At 45.4% G+C, this 13,008-nt stretch overlaps 1 protein-coding gene across 1 annotated transcript; it reads right to left on the reverse strand.

Annotated features, from left to right (window-relative positions):
- Positions 1-5,113: 5,113 nt before the first annotated feature.
- Positions 5,114-10,643, reverse strand: RPS4X (ribosomal protein S4 X-linked). The gene is made up of 7 exons (XM_049643972.1): positions 10,572-10,643; positions 9,493-9,570; positions 8,796-8,976; positions 8,315-8,412; positions 6,735-6,906; positions 5,820-5,977; positions 5,114-5,281 (listed from the first exon to the last, which is right to left on the reverse strand). The coding sequence occupies exons 1-7, from the start codon at positions 10,572-10,574 to the stop codon at positions 5,180-5,182; spliced, it is 792 nt and encodes a 263-aa protein (XP_049499929.1). The 5' UTR covers positions 10,575-10,643; the 3' UTR covers positions 5,114-5,179.
- Between the last annotated feature and the right edge of the window lie 2,365 nt (positions 10,644-13,008).

Consider the following 13,008-nt stretch of genomic DNA (forward strand, 5'->3'; position numbering starts at 1 on the left):
TTTTTTAATGTTTATTTATTTTGAGAGAGAGAGTGAGCATGAGCTGGGGAGGGACAGAGAGAAAGAGAGACAGAGAATCCCAAGCAGGCTCCATGCTGCCAGTGCAGAGCCTGATGCAGGGCTCAAACTCACGAACCATGAGATCATGGCCAGAGCCGAAACCAAGAGTCAGACGCTTAACTGACTGAGCTATCCAGGTGCCCCTAAAGATTTTATTTTTAAGTAATTTCCACACCCAATGTGGGACTCAAACTCACAATCCCGAGACCAAGAGTCTACTGCTCCACTAAGACAGCCAGATGCCTCCTGACTTACACACTTTAAACAGAATCCCTCTGGCTGCTGGGTTGAGACTGTAGGGGGGATGGATGGAAGTGAGAGACCAGTCAGGGGCTAATGCTATAATCTGTAATGTACAGAAGAGTTGTTGGTGCCTCAGACCAGGGTGGTAGCAATGCAGGTGATAAGAAATGGTCCAGCATTGGGGCGCCTGGGTGGCTCGGTTAAGCATATGACTTCAGCTCAGGTCATGATCTTAAGGTTCATGAGCATGAGCCCTGCTTCAAATGAGTCCCACTTCTCTCTATCGCTGTCTCTCTCTCTCTGCCCCTCATTGGATTCTGTCCCTCTCTCTACCACTCACTCACTTGCACCCTCTTTCTCTCTCTCTCAAAAAAAAAAAAAAAAACCAACAAAAAACAGAAAGAAAGAAATGGTCTAATATTATTTGAGGTGGGGGGGAGAGGGCAGATACCATACTATTTATTTGTTCCTTTATACATTTATTATGAAAAATGTCAAACATACACATAAGTAGAACAACTAGTGTAATGAACTCCATTGTAACCATCACCCAGCTTCAACATTATTAGCATATAGTCAATCTTGTTTTGTTGATCTTCCTCGTTCACTAGATTATTTTAAAGCAAATTACAGGTTGCTTGTCATTTCTTCTGCAAACACTTCAGTGTGTACCTCTGAAAAACTTCACAATTATCTCACAAGAAATTAACAATACTTTCTAAATATCACCATATATGCAATCTGGATATATTTTGAAGGTAGAAGCAACTGGGTTTTCTCATAAAATTACATGTGGAGTGTGAGAAAAGGAGATGAATTAAGGACATGTCCAAAGTGTTTGGCTTGTGTAATTGGTAAGACAGTTTGCCATGACCTGAGATAGGGAAGACTGTGTATAGAACTGATTGGTGTGGGTCAGGGGGCAGTATGGAGGATATCATTCTTTCTGTAACATCTGGTTTAGCAGCAAGAACACAAGATTTGGATATTAACAAATCAAGATGGCTAAGGATGCCTGGATAGCTCAGTTGGGTAAACATCTGACTCTTGATTTTGGCTCAAGTCACGATCTCATGGTTTGTGAGATTGAGCCCCGTGTCGGGCTCTGCAGTGATATCAAGGAGCCTGCTTGGGATTCTCTCTCTCTCTGTCCCTTGCCCGCTCTCTCTCTCTCTCTCTCAAAATAAGTAAATAAATTTAAAAAATCAAGAAGGCTCTTGTAAACTATAAATTCCTACATAAATCCTAGCTGTTTGTACTCTTCTTGTTCTCAAAACTGTGCTGTGCTGCTCTCTGACTGGAGCATGAGGCCCAGCCCACTGTAGGCACAGGAAGTAAACCAAATCTAATAAAGTTTAGCTTGCTTCAGTCAGTTTCATCTCTATACCATTTGTCTGCCTCCCTGGCTGAGATAATCTCTAAGGTTCCCTCCAGCTATAAGATTTTATGAATCAAACTGGAAAGCTTCAAAAACACTAAGAAGACACAAGCCATTTTATTTGGAAAACTATAGCTCATTCTGAGACTACAGGCTGCTTTGGCTAAGTACACTCATATGACTTGGTTGTTAGGATGGAAATATTCCCCACATTAGGGCTAGTTGCTAATAAAAAAAAAATTCCTGTGATAGTTTAACAAATAAAAAAAGAAAACACATTTAAAATATTCACTTCTGCACAGTGAAGGAAACAACCAGCAAAACTAAAAGGCAACCTATGGAATGGAAGATATTTACAAGTGACATATCTTTCCAGATGGCCAACAGACACCTGAAAAGATGCTCATCCTTGCTTACTGTCAGGGAAATGTAAATCAAAAACTGCAATGAGCTATCACCTCACACCTGTCAGAAAGCCTAAAATCAACAACACGAGAAACAGCAGGTATTGGCGAGGATATGGAGAAAAAGGAACACTCGTGCACTGTTGGTGGGAATGCAAACTGGTGCAGCCACTGTGGAAAACAGTGTGGAGGTTCCTCAAGAAGTTAAAAATAGAACTGCCAATGGGGCGGCTGGGTGGCTCAGTTGGTTAAGCGTCCAACTTCGGCTCAGGTCATGATCTCAGTTTGTGGGTTTGAGCCCCGTGTTGGGCTCTGTGCTGACAGCTCGGAACCTGGAGCCCACTTTGGATTCTGTGTCTCCCTTTCTGCTCCTCCCCTGCTCACGTTCTGTTTCTGTCTCTCCTTCAAAAATAAATAAACATACAAGAAAAATTAAAATAAAATAAAAATAGAACTGCCCTATGATCCAGCAATTGCACTACTAAGTATTTACCCAAAGGATACAAAAACACTGATTCAAAGGGATACATGCATTCCAATGTTTACAGCAGGATTATTTACAATGGCCAAGATATGGAAGCAGCCCAAGTGTCTACCAATTGATGAATGGGTAAAGATGTGGCATATATATAAAAGGGAATATCAACTGGTCATAAAAAGAGTGAAATCTTGCCATTTGCAATGACACGGATGGAGCCAGAGAGTATAATACTAAGCAAAATAAGAGAAAGACAAGTACCATGATTTCACTTACATGTGGAATTTAAGAAACAAAACAAATGAGCAAAGGGAAAAACTAAGAGAGACAAACCAAGAAACAGACTCTTAACTATAGAGAACAAACTGAGGATTACCAGAGGGGAGGTGGGTGGGGGGCTGGGTTCAATAGGTGATGGGGGTTAAGGACTGCATTTATGTGCTGTATGACATGAGCACCATGTGCTGTATGACATTGCTGAATCACTATATTGTACACCTGAAATTAATAAACTCTGTATGTTAACTAACTGGAATTAAAAACTTAAATAAACTTATGTGGAGGAGCATTAAAAAACAGTGTTAAAAAAAACTCTGGTGGTGTGAGGAGACTGCAGCCAAATACACTAATTCCCCAGTGTGCAAGATGGCTGCCCAATTAGCATCTGGGAAACCACTGCACGTGTGGAAAGAACCAACTGGGAGACCTCTCATTCCCCACATTTGCCTTGGTTCCTTAGCTAAAATCCAAATAATTTCCATCATCTGCTGAGCTGAGGCTTACAGCAAACCTACAAAGAACAGCCACAGATGCAGCAAGCAGGGTGGCAGCAAGAAAATCCACCAGTATTCAGGGACTCCTGCCCTCTGGCCTTTCACTATCTCACCGGCCTGTTTCTCAAGGGGCACCTTAAGATTACTTCTGGCCTGGGGCACCTGAGTGGCTGTCGGTTAAGCATCGGCTTGGGCTCAGGTCATGATCTCACGGTTCATGGGGTTCGAGCTCCACATCTGGCTCTGTGCTGTCAGCATGGAGCCTGCTTTGGATCCTCTGCCCCCCTCTCTCCACACCTCCCCTACTTGTGCATGCTTGCTTGGTCTCAATCTCTCCCCCTCTCTCAAAAAAAAAAAAAAAAAAAAAAAAAAAAGATTACTTCTGGCCTGGCTTGGCCTGGCTCATCAGAACTGCCTACCTGGACGACTTGATTTGCTTGGACCCCATTCTTGCAGAAATTCCTTCTCCTGCTTAAGCAGTTATCTTGAGGCCCCATGTTGGACTGCTCTCAAGCCCCAGTCAGTGGCTTTTGTGTCTGCAACGTGAACAGTAGACAAGCTCTGTGGGGCCAAATTGGTGTGGTAGATTCCTGGGGCATCCCTCCTTTAGCTGATTAATTCAGACCTTGCTTAGTTCAACAAGATCAGTTTTCTGCAGCTCCTGCCTCCAAGCCCAGGACCCAGCCAGGGGTGGAGGCACTGCAAGCCACAGATCTTTAGTGAGCCTCCTTCTCTGTCAGACCACAGACCTGGGCACCAGGGAGGGCCATTACACACGCCCAGTAAAACATGTAGTGATCTTACACAGGCTCATGAGGTTTCAGATAAAGATGTCCAAATTGTTTTTTTCCCCCAAACCTGTCACAGTGGGATTTGGTAAGCTTGAATGATGTGACATGAGGTTAAAAGTGATAGATTCGGCAGTTGTCTGTAGGGTAGTTGGTGGTTCTTAACACAAGGCAATTTTGCTCCGTAAGAGGGACTGTCTATATCTGAAGTCATTTTGTAATCGCAACCAGGTAGAAGGGGGAGGCAGGCTCCAACATGCTGTGGTCAGACACCAGGGATGCCATTCAACATCCCACAATACACAGGACAGCCACCTACAAAGTTACCTGGTCCAGTAGTATTAAAATTGAGGAACCCAGCAAGAGGTAGAGATTTTTTAATTTTTTAAAAAATCGTTATTTTTGAGACAGAGTGTGAGCGGGGGAGGAGCAGAGAGGGAGACACAGAATCCGAAGCAGGCTCCAGGCTGTCAGCACAGAGCCCACAGATGTGGGGCTCAAACTCAAAGAGCATAAGATCATGACCCGAGCTGAAGTCAGCTCCTTAACCGCTACTCAGATGCCTCATGTTATGTTTTCTTCCGTAACTTATTTTTTATAATTTACATCCAAGTTAGCATATGGTGCAACAATGATTTCAGGAGCAGATTCTTCAAGCCCCTTACCCATTTAGCCCACCCCCCTCCCACACCCCCCCTTTTTAAGGGGAGAGTCAATAGGACAGATGAGTTCCTGGCCAACACTCGGTGTGTAGGGGTCGTCCTGCCTGGCTCTCTCCACTCCTGGGCTAGCTACTGCTCCTTCTTTGTCAAGTCTGGTATGTTCTCCCTCCCACCACCCTAGCCCAGCCTAAGGAAAGACACAGGAAGATCTACATCACAGAATGCCTAAGGCTGACTGGGTCAATCTGCTTTTTATAAGTAAAATAGGGAAGCTGTAAATTAAAACGAAACTCCACAACCAAACCACAACATACACCAAAGAGACAATTTATCGTGTTGTATCAATCTTTAATTATGTATAAAGACTTCCAATCACATCACCTAGGGACCATTTTACCCACTGCTCTGTTTAGCTGCCAGTCTCTTGTCTCTCTCTTCAGCAATGGTGAGGCGGATGCCCTTTCCACGGGGAAGAGAAATCCATGGTTTATTGCCCTGGAGGAGAAAACAAGGAGAATCAGAAACCACCGCACACTAACTCCATCAGCAGCTTGGCATCCACTATCTTTGTCATCTCATTTAAAGAAAACAGAAACCTGAGAGCATTTAAGAACAGTCAGACACTTTTTAGATGCTGGTTTATCAGAAACACCCAGTGCTTGGGCTGCAGAGGCCACTTTATTAAACTCACTGCCCATACATGTAGATGTAAACTATAATATCCTTCGTAATTAAGGACTTAGAAGTACTGAAGTAGTGACCAAGGCTGACTGCTTGTTTCCCCCCAAAAAACTCCACAGGCACAAACTGAAGAACATACTGGCCAGTTTTCAACCAAGGTGATCAGGTCCCCTGATGATTTTGTGACACTGAAAAAGCATAGGCTTGCCCCAGCCCTGCTGGGTGTAATCCCCATCCCAGAAAAGGATTTACACCAGAATCAGTAGAGCCAGCCAGGAGCCAGGCGCTACAGTCCCAGCAGTACCTGCATTTACTAGTTTTCCTGGACTAGGGAAGGGAGACCCAAACTTACCTTGCCAATAACAAAAATGTTGGAAAGCCGGGTGGCAAAGCTGTTGCCATTGGCATCTTTCACATGAACCACATCAAAAGAACCAGGGTGTCTCTCTCTGTTGGTGATCACACCAATTCTTCCCAGATTAGCACCTCCGGTCACCATACACAGATTACCTAGGTGGAAGAAACAATCTGCTTAGAGCCAGGTACCATGCAAACTCATAGCCTGATGTGATGGATGACAAGAGATAGGCCTAAACAAAATCAGTCCTTTTTCCCATTTGAATTTACTTCTATTGTATGGATAGGTTACCCAAGCAGGGACTATCAGGGCTCTCCCAAGATTTGCCCCACCAAAACCACCTCGCCAGGTCCTCACCATGTCTTGCTACTGTTCCTCCAAGGCCCAGTGCTCTGCGAGTTACTGACAGACTTTGAGGATGATGACAGCATTACTAAGGGCTGTATCACAATTAGGCTGGCTGCTATTCAGTCATCTTCCTGCCTAGCCCTCAAGCCATTTCCATAGATAGGGGAGCTTTTTTGAGACCTCTACAGATCTGAGAATGTGCCTTACAACAGACTCCCTCTCAGCCATCCAGAATATTCTGAGCATTTGGGCCTCTGGAAATAAACATACTATATACCTGGGTGTTGGAGGATAAGTTCTCCAGTTAAGGTTTTTTACACATTCCCTGCACATTTCTTACAACTTTTGAGTTGCCCCCTTCCCAATCCCTTACTACATCAAAAGACCTTTCTCCTTGGTTGCTTATCAGAATCACCCAAGAAAGTTCAAAACAAAACCCTGTACCCAGGCCCGGTGCAAGTCATAATGCTTTATTAAGCTTCCATTATAGGGAGAGAAAAGCAAAGAACAGTGCTTATACCTGGGCTTAAAGAGAATGCCCAGATAACAGAGGCTGCTTACCAGTATCAAATTTGATGAAATCCGTAATCTTTCCAGTCTCCAAATCAATCTGAATGGTGTCATTCACCTTGATGAGGGGATCAGGATAGCGAATGGTGCGAGCATCATGGGTCACCAGATGAGGGATTCCTTTTGTTCCCACAAAGATCTTTCTCACTTTGCACAACTTATACTGGAAACACACACAGGAGTTAGCCATTTAGTTTAGTTCACATGCGCCAAGCTCTAGAACCTATGAAACAGTAAACTCATAGTTGCTAACCCAACCCAGAACATGAAACAGTAACCTCTATTTTGCCCAGAAGGTATGAAACAGTATGAAACAGTAACCTTGTTCTGCGAATGTATTAAACAGTAACATATGAAACAGTAACTTCTAACTTCCTAGTTCACATGCGCTACATGAAACAGTAACTTCAAAACCACAAGTCACTGGGTTAAAAATGCAATTGACAGCTGAAGGCAACAGCCTTACATAGGAATGGCCATTTGCCAAACTGCAGAATGGTGATCTTGACTTCGTACCCACCATAAATTTTCCTTACTGTCCCTCTCTAGGGCAGTTTTCCTGTTATGTTTTCCTTGTACCACTCCAGGTTACAGTCCAAGGCACTGAAGGCCCCACAACAAGGGTGACTCCCTAGTGAGTGGACTGATCACCCTCCTTTCCCCAGGCTGCTTAAGCCGCACAGGCCCCCTGAATTCTTGCAACTCACCCTCATCAGCTCCCTAACAAGTGCCTCTTAATGCCTCCTTCCAAAACACAATTGTTTTGTCTCACAAACTGCAATTGTATTACCGGTTCACCTAATCAACAAATATTTCACATGAAGGGTTTCAACGTTGAATTTTCACTCCAGGGCCTCCTCAAAGTAAATCAAATCACCTTGATGCCACTGGACATGCCCTCCAGCCTGCTGATAACAAGGCAGCTAAGCAAATTAGGGGCTGAATCACCCAATTGAATTAACCTTCGTTTATAGCCAATAATTTAAGGAGCCTTAAAATTTTGCATAAAACCACTACAACAAACTGGATTAAATAATCAATGTCTGTAATCTTTTTTTTGGATCTCAAACAAATGCCAAGGATTATCAGTCTCCTCCATTAACACCTTTCCTCTCTGCAGGGTAAAGCTAGACCCACCAAATGGAGACATGACACAGGGCCAATCAGGTTGGACCAGTATTGGTTTTCTGGTCCCTTATACTTAAAGGACCCGTACTTCAAGCACTAATAAATGTTCCTAGAAATCCCTTTCCTTGCCTCTAAAGCCAAAGTTAAACTGGAATTTATTTCTGCCACAAAAAAGACAATCTGTTAAAAATGTTAACTTCAAACGGGGATCAGTAGGTACCCAGCAATGAACTGTGATACAGCTATTAGTAAGACTTTAACTAACATGACATAAAATTGCACATACAATAGAATCCCACCAACCTGTTAACTGGCTATTTCCAGGTATATGACCGCAAGCAATCTTAATCTTAATCCACCTACCTCACTGCAATGGACCAGACCATATACTTAATTCAGGCTCTAACTTCGTACTGAAGACCCAGCCTGCTTAGAACACTCACCTTGGCCTCCTCAGGTGTGATCCGATGAACAGCAAAGCGACCCTTGGTGTCATAGATCAGGCGGAAATTCTCCCCAGTCTTGTCAATGCTGATGACATCTGATATTGGAACAGTTTAAGGTTACTATACAGCCCTACTACCCCATGCTGAGTAACAACCACAACACTCTAAGAAAAAACTCTCCATATGCTTCCCATTTCAAATACTAACAAGAACTCCTAAGGTTAATGATGATGGCTAGCTAATCTTTTAAAACCCTGTCTTTAGAACATACAAATTTAAAGTTAACTACAATTTGGTTTTGAGAAAGGATTCCTGATTCTTTGCAGCCCCACACTATGTTAGTAAAAACTGAATGGGAAGGGCATGCTTTATTTCTGTGACTGATGAAAGCCCACCGATATTAAATACAACTGCCACTTTGGAGAGGAAGATCAAGCAAAAGGAGCCACCACCAAGTGCCCACCACTTAATCACTTACCCATAAAACCAGCAGGGTAGGTTATATCGGTTCGGACCTTGCCATCAATCTTAATAAAACGCTGCATACAGATCTTCTTTACTTCATCTCCTGTTAGGGCATACTTAAGTCTGTTCCTTAGGAAAATGATGAGAGGGAGACACTCTCTCAACTTATGGGGACCAGTAGATGGACGAGGGGCCTGTAAAATGATCAAAAAAAAAATGATCTTCAACTATTGTTGGGATTCACTCAAACTCACTTCTATGTCCCGAGACCGTCAACTAGAATCAACTAGACACCAGACTATCCATCACCGCCCCCCACCCCACCCCCGCCCAGTGTGGGCAAACGAGAGGTGTCCCAAACTTGTAAAACTATTCCAGAACTTAAACCTTTATTGCATGTTTCCTCTTCACAGGACCAGGCCCATTAAAAACATTTGAATTAGGAGTCCATGTGAGTGTACTATGTCATTACGTGGAACAGAGGCGGCAGAGTTATTAAGGAGTCAGGCTGGGTGCAATTAAGGTAGCACAAGGTCTTCAAAAACGGGGAGACAAGAATACTCTTCCCGTAGTCCTGTCCCCAAATAACTCCTGGATATAGTAATCAGGAATGCCTGGTACATAAAGGAGTATAAAATAGGTCCTCTGGACATGTCAACTATATCTCCATAAGACTGGACAAAAGAAAAAATCTCCCTTAAGATACTTACAAACACACCGGTCAGCTTATCCAGCATCCAATGCTTTGGAGCTGCTACCCGCTTCAGATGTTTCTTGGGACCACGAGCCTGAAGGAGAATTTCAGGGTTTTAGATTTCAATGCTGTTAAAATGGTTACAGGTTTTTTCAAGAACAGCTATAACTTCTTGGAAGAATGGAGTCTAAGTTTCCCCCTTCAGAAAAATGTGGACAGTGTTAAGCATAGGGCGGTGCCAGAAGGCAGAGAAGTAAATGCATAGTTATCTAGCAAATACTATAGGCTCCATAAACTGCACCCACCCCTCTCACTGGATAGAGAACACTAATTACTATCTTTGAGAACTGTTCTATGTACTTTCATATTACTGCTTAGAAGTGTCTGCTGCTTGAGGCTGTTTCTTCTAAGAAACCTTTCTGGCGAAATGGTCAGGAGTTGGACCTTGTGGCACAGAGCCAGCCAGCAACAGAAATGGGTAAGAACCCAATCTGTGCTTCTACTTGCTAATCAAATAGAAAAGTTTTTCCATCATAACCACCTGGTGTGTGTCTGATGCGAGATTAACCTGCCCTCTGCAGAACCACGTGCCAACAGCTGCTCCCTCGTACTTCTAAGGCCAAAAGCAGAGAGCCGCTTTCACTTTAGAATGAGGAAGCTTCTCAACGCTGTGTACAGATGCTTACCCGGCCACACTACGCCAAGTCAAGCCATGCCAAAAAAAAACAAGGACGAAGAAAACGCTTCTCCTCCTGGTGCCCACCCGCCCTGCCCCGGGCCCATCATCTCTGCCCGTCTTGTCCACCCGCGGCTCCGGCCTGAGAAAGCCGTTCTTCCCGAGGCCGTAGGATCCGTGATCGGGCGTTGGCCGGGCCAGAGACCGAGGCCTTCCCGCCAGTGGCACCGACTCCCCCCCCCCTTCCTCCGGGGTCGACGTTCGCCCTCGCCCTCGAGCTCGCCTGGGCCAACCCGCTGGCTGCAGCCCCTTCCCCTCCATCCGGCCACCCTCTGCGGGAACCCTGGAGCCCCACGTAGCCCAGACCCCGGGAGGATGGAAGCTGATGGGCCCAAGAGCTCGCGAGGAAGCCACCTTACCATGGCTGCGCTAGGCACGAAAAGAGGACCGCCTCTTTCCGGTACGCGAGAAAAGAGGGTCGGAGGCTGCGCGCGCCGGAGCCTCAAAACGCTCCGCCCAGTTCCGTCCTTTCCGGGCGCCCGGGGAGTCTATCTTGCCACCTGCTGGTGGGAGGTCATAGGGCCGAAGCTCGAAGCTGGGGCAGTTTTCTCTTTTCCTGCCGCGGTCCCAACCAGTATTTGCTGAGCGCCTCTTCTGTCGCCTGATTCCATGTTAGCTGCTGGAAACACAAGATGCGCTCGACGTGTTCCCTGACTTCGAGCACGGCTACTTGAAGTCCCACATACACACAATTGTATAATCAGTAGAATATATTTTGATAGAGATTTAATATTCTTCTTTAAAATGTTTATTTATTTTTGAGAGAGAGGGAGGGAGAGGGGCGAGGAAGGGGGGGAACAGAGGATCCAAAGCCAGCTCTGAGCTGACAGCAGGGAGCCCCATGCAAGGCTGTTACTAAGTTAACTTTGTAACAACCAGCGCTGTTGTTACAAAGTTAACTTTGTAACAGCCCCATCCCATACTAAGTTAACTTAGTAACCGTGAGATCATGACCTGAGCAGAAGTTCAACTCTCAACCGACTGAGCCACCCAGGCATCCCTAATATTAATTCTTAAACATATTTTGTCTGTCCTCTTTCCCGAGTACCTTTGAGCCAGCCAAACTGCCCATACTGTAAATTGGGAAGAACCAACATTTTTATTTCCTATTGCTTCTCACACATGGCCAAAGGGGTGGAGTGAAGGGGGCAGGAGGGTAGGATCCTTGCTTGAACCTTGGCGCCTTGCTCCTAACTTCCTGTACCACACGTTTGGCACTTACAAAGTCTCAAGGGAAGAGAGGAGACATCGGAGACCATCTGGTTATCTAACTAAAACTCAGATTTTATCGTACTACTTTCCTACTTTGAAACTGCCCTTGGCCCTCCTGCCTGGTCTCTCAAGTCCCTCTGCCTGTTACCTGCCACCTACTGTGCCTGGACACCCATTGCTCCCTTCCCCCATCCTAAACCTCAAAGCTTAAGCCACTCCAAACAACATACTCCTCTCAGAAAGCTCCCTCTTTCAAGCCTCTTGCCTGTGGACCTGATGATTCCTCAGCTTGGAGCTGCCATGGAACAGCCCAATCCCCTTTCTAGGCATCTAATTCCACTCCTCAACCTTGGGGATATATACAGCTCAAGTCCCTCTGGCTGCATGAGCCTGTGAGCCCCCTCAGGCAGGGTCAATCCCACATTCTTCCACCCCAGAGCCCTTTGTTCAGACTCAATGGCAGCACTGAACACATTGGGTTGTAATGACTGGTGTCCTTGTCTGTCCTCCATTAGACTGAGCATCTCCATAATCTCCATAACAGAGATGGCCCTAGGGGCGCCTGGGTGGCTCAGCCGGTTAAGTGTCCTTCGGCTCAGGTCATGATCTCACGGTCTGTGAGTTCGAGCCCCGCGTCGGGCTCTGTGCTGACTGCTTCAGAGCCTGGAGCCTGTTTCCGATTCTGTGTCTCCCTCTCTCTCTGAACCTCCCCCGTTCATGCTCTCTCTCTCTGTCTCAAAAATAAATAAATGTTAAAAAAAATTTTTTTAAAAAAACAGAAATGGCCCTAATCCATCTGGGCAAGCCCTTTGCCACTTGAGAGCTTGGCGCTGTGTCTAGCACTTGGTAAATACTTGTTGAATGAATAAATTGAGTCAACATACCACCCATTGTGCTGAGTCTTTTTTTTGTTGTTGTTTATTTATTTTGAGAGAGAGAGAGAGAGAATGCTTGAGCAGTGGAGGGGCAGAGAGGGAGAGAGAGAATCCCAAGCTGGCTCTGCACAGTCAGTGCGGAGTCCAATTTGGGGCTCAAACTCATGAACTGTGAAATCATGTCCTAAGCTGTAATCAAGAGTCAGACGCTTAACCGACTGAGCCACCCAGGCACCCCTTGCCAAGTCTTACTATACTATCCCTGAGAGTCTCCAGCCTGTGCCTGGACTCCTCCTACCATGGTGTCAAGCTCATTGCTCAGGAGGTCCCATTTTACATGTCTCTGCTCTACCCTCCACTCTACCCCTCAGCAGTTTGCAGAGGTGCGAGAGGGAAAAAAAAATATTGTTTCTTCTCAGCCAGACAGTGTGAACTAGGAAGGCAGGCACCCTTCTTTGTCTAAAACTAGGCCCATAGTAAAGTATGCTATGAAGGATTATTGGAAAGAAGGGGCAGTTGATTAGAGGTAGGGATTAGAGAGAGGGAAGGTGATGAGACAGTAAATGGAAGGTTTTCTGTCTGAGGATACTGGGGGGATAGGGTGCAGCCAACAGAAATGATGGAAGTTGATTTGGGAGTGAGGAATAACCATAGGAATTGCAGCCAGAGAGGATAGGAGAGACGGGGGGGGGGGGGGGGGGGGGGGGGG

This window comes from Panthera uncia, chromosome X, assembly GCF_023721935.1.
Source record: "Panthera uncia isolate 11264 chromosome X, Puncia_PCG_1.0, whole genome shotgun sequence".
Lineage (NCBI taxonomy): Eukaryota > Metazoa > Chordata > Mammalia > Carnivora > Felidae > Panthera > Panthera uncia.

Bases quoted from the DNA above. Each gene is read 5' to 3' on its own strand.
- RPS4X (XM_049643972.1), bottom strand. The intron at 8,977-9,492 runs GTAAGTATCTTA...ATCATTTTACAG, and splicing joins ATAAGCTGACCGGTGTGTTT to GCCCCTCGTCCATCTACTGG. The intron at 6,907-8,314 runs GTGAGTGTTCTA...GTGTGTTTCCAG, and splicing joins TCACACCTGAGGAGGCCAAG to TATAAGTTGTGCAAAGTGAG.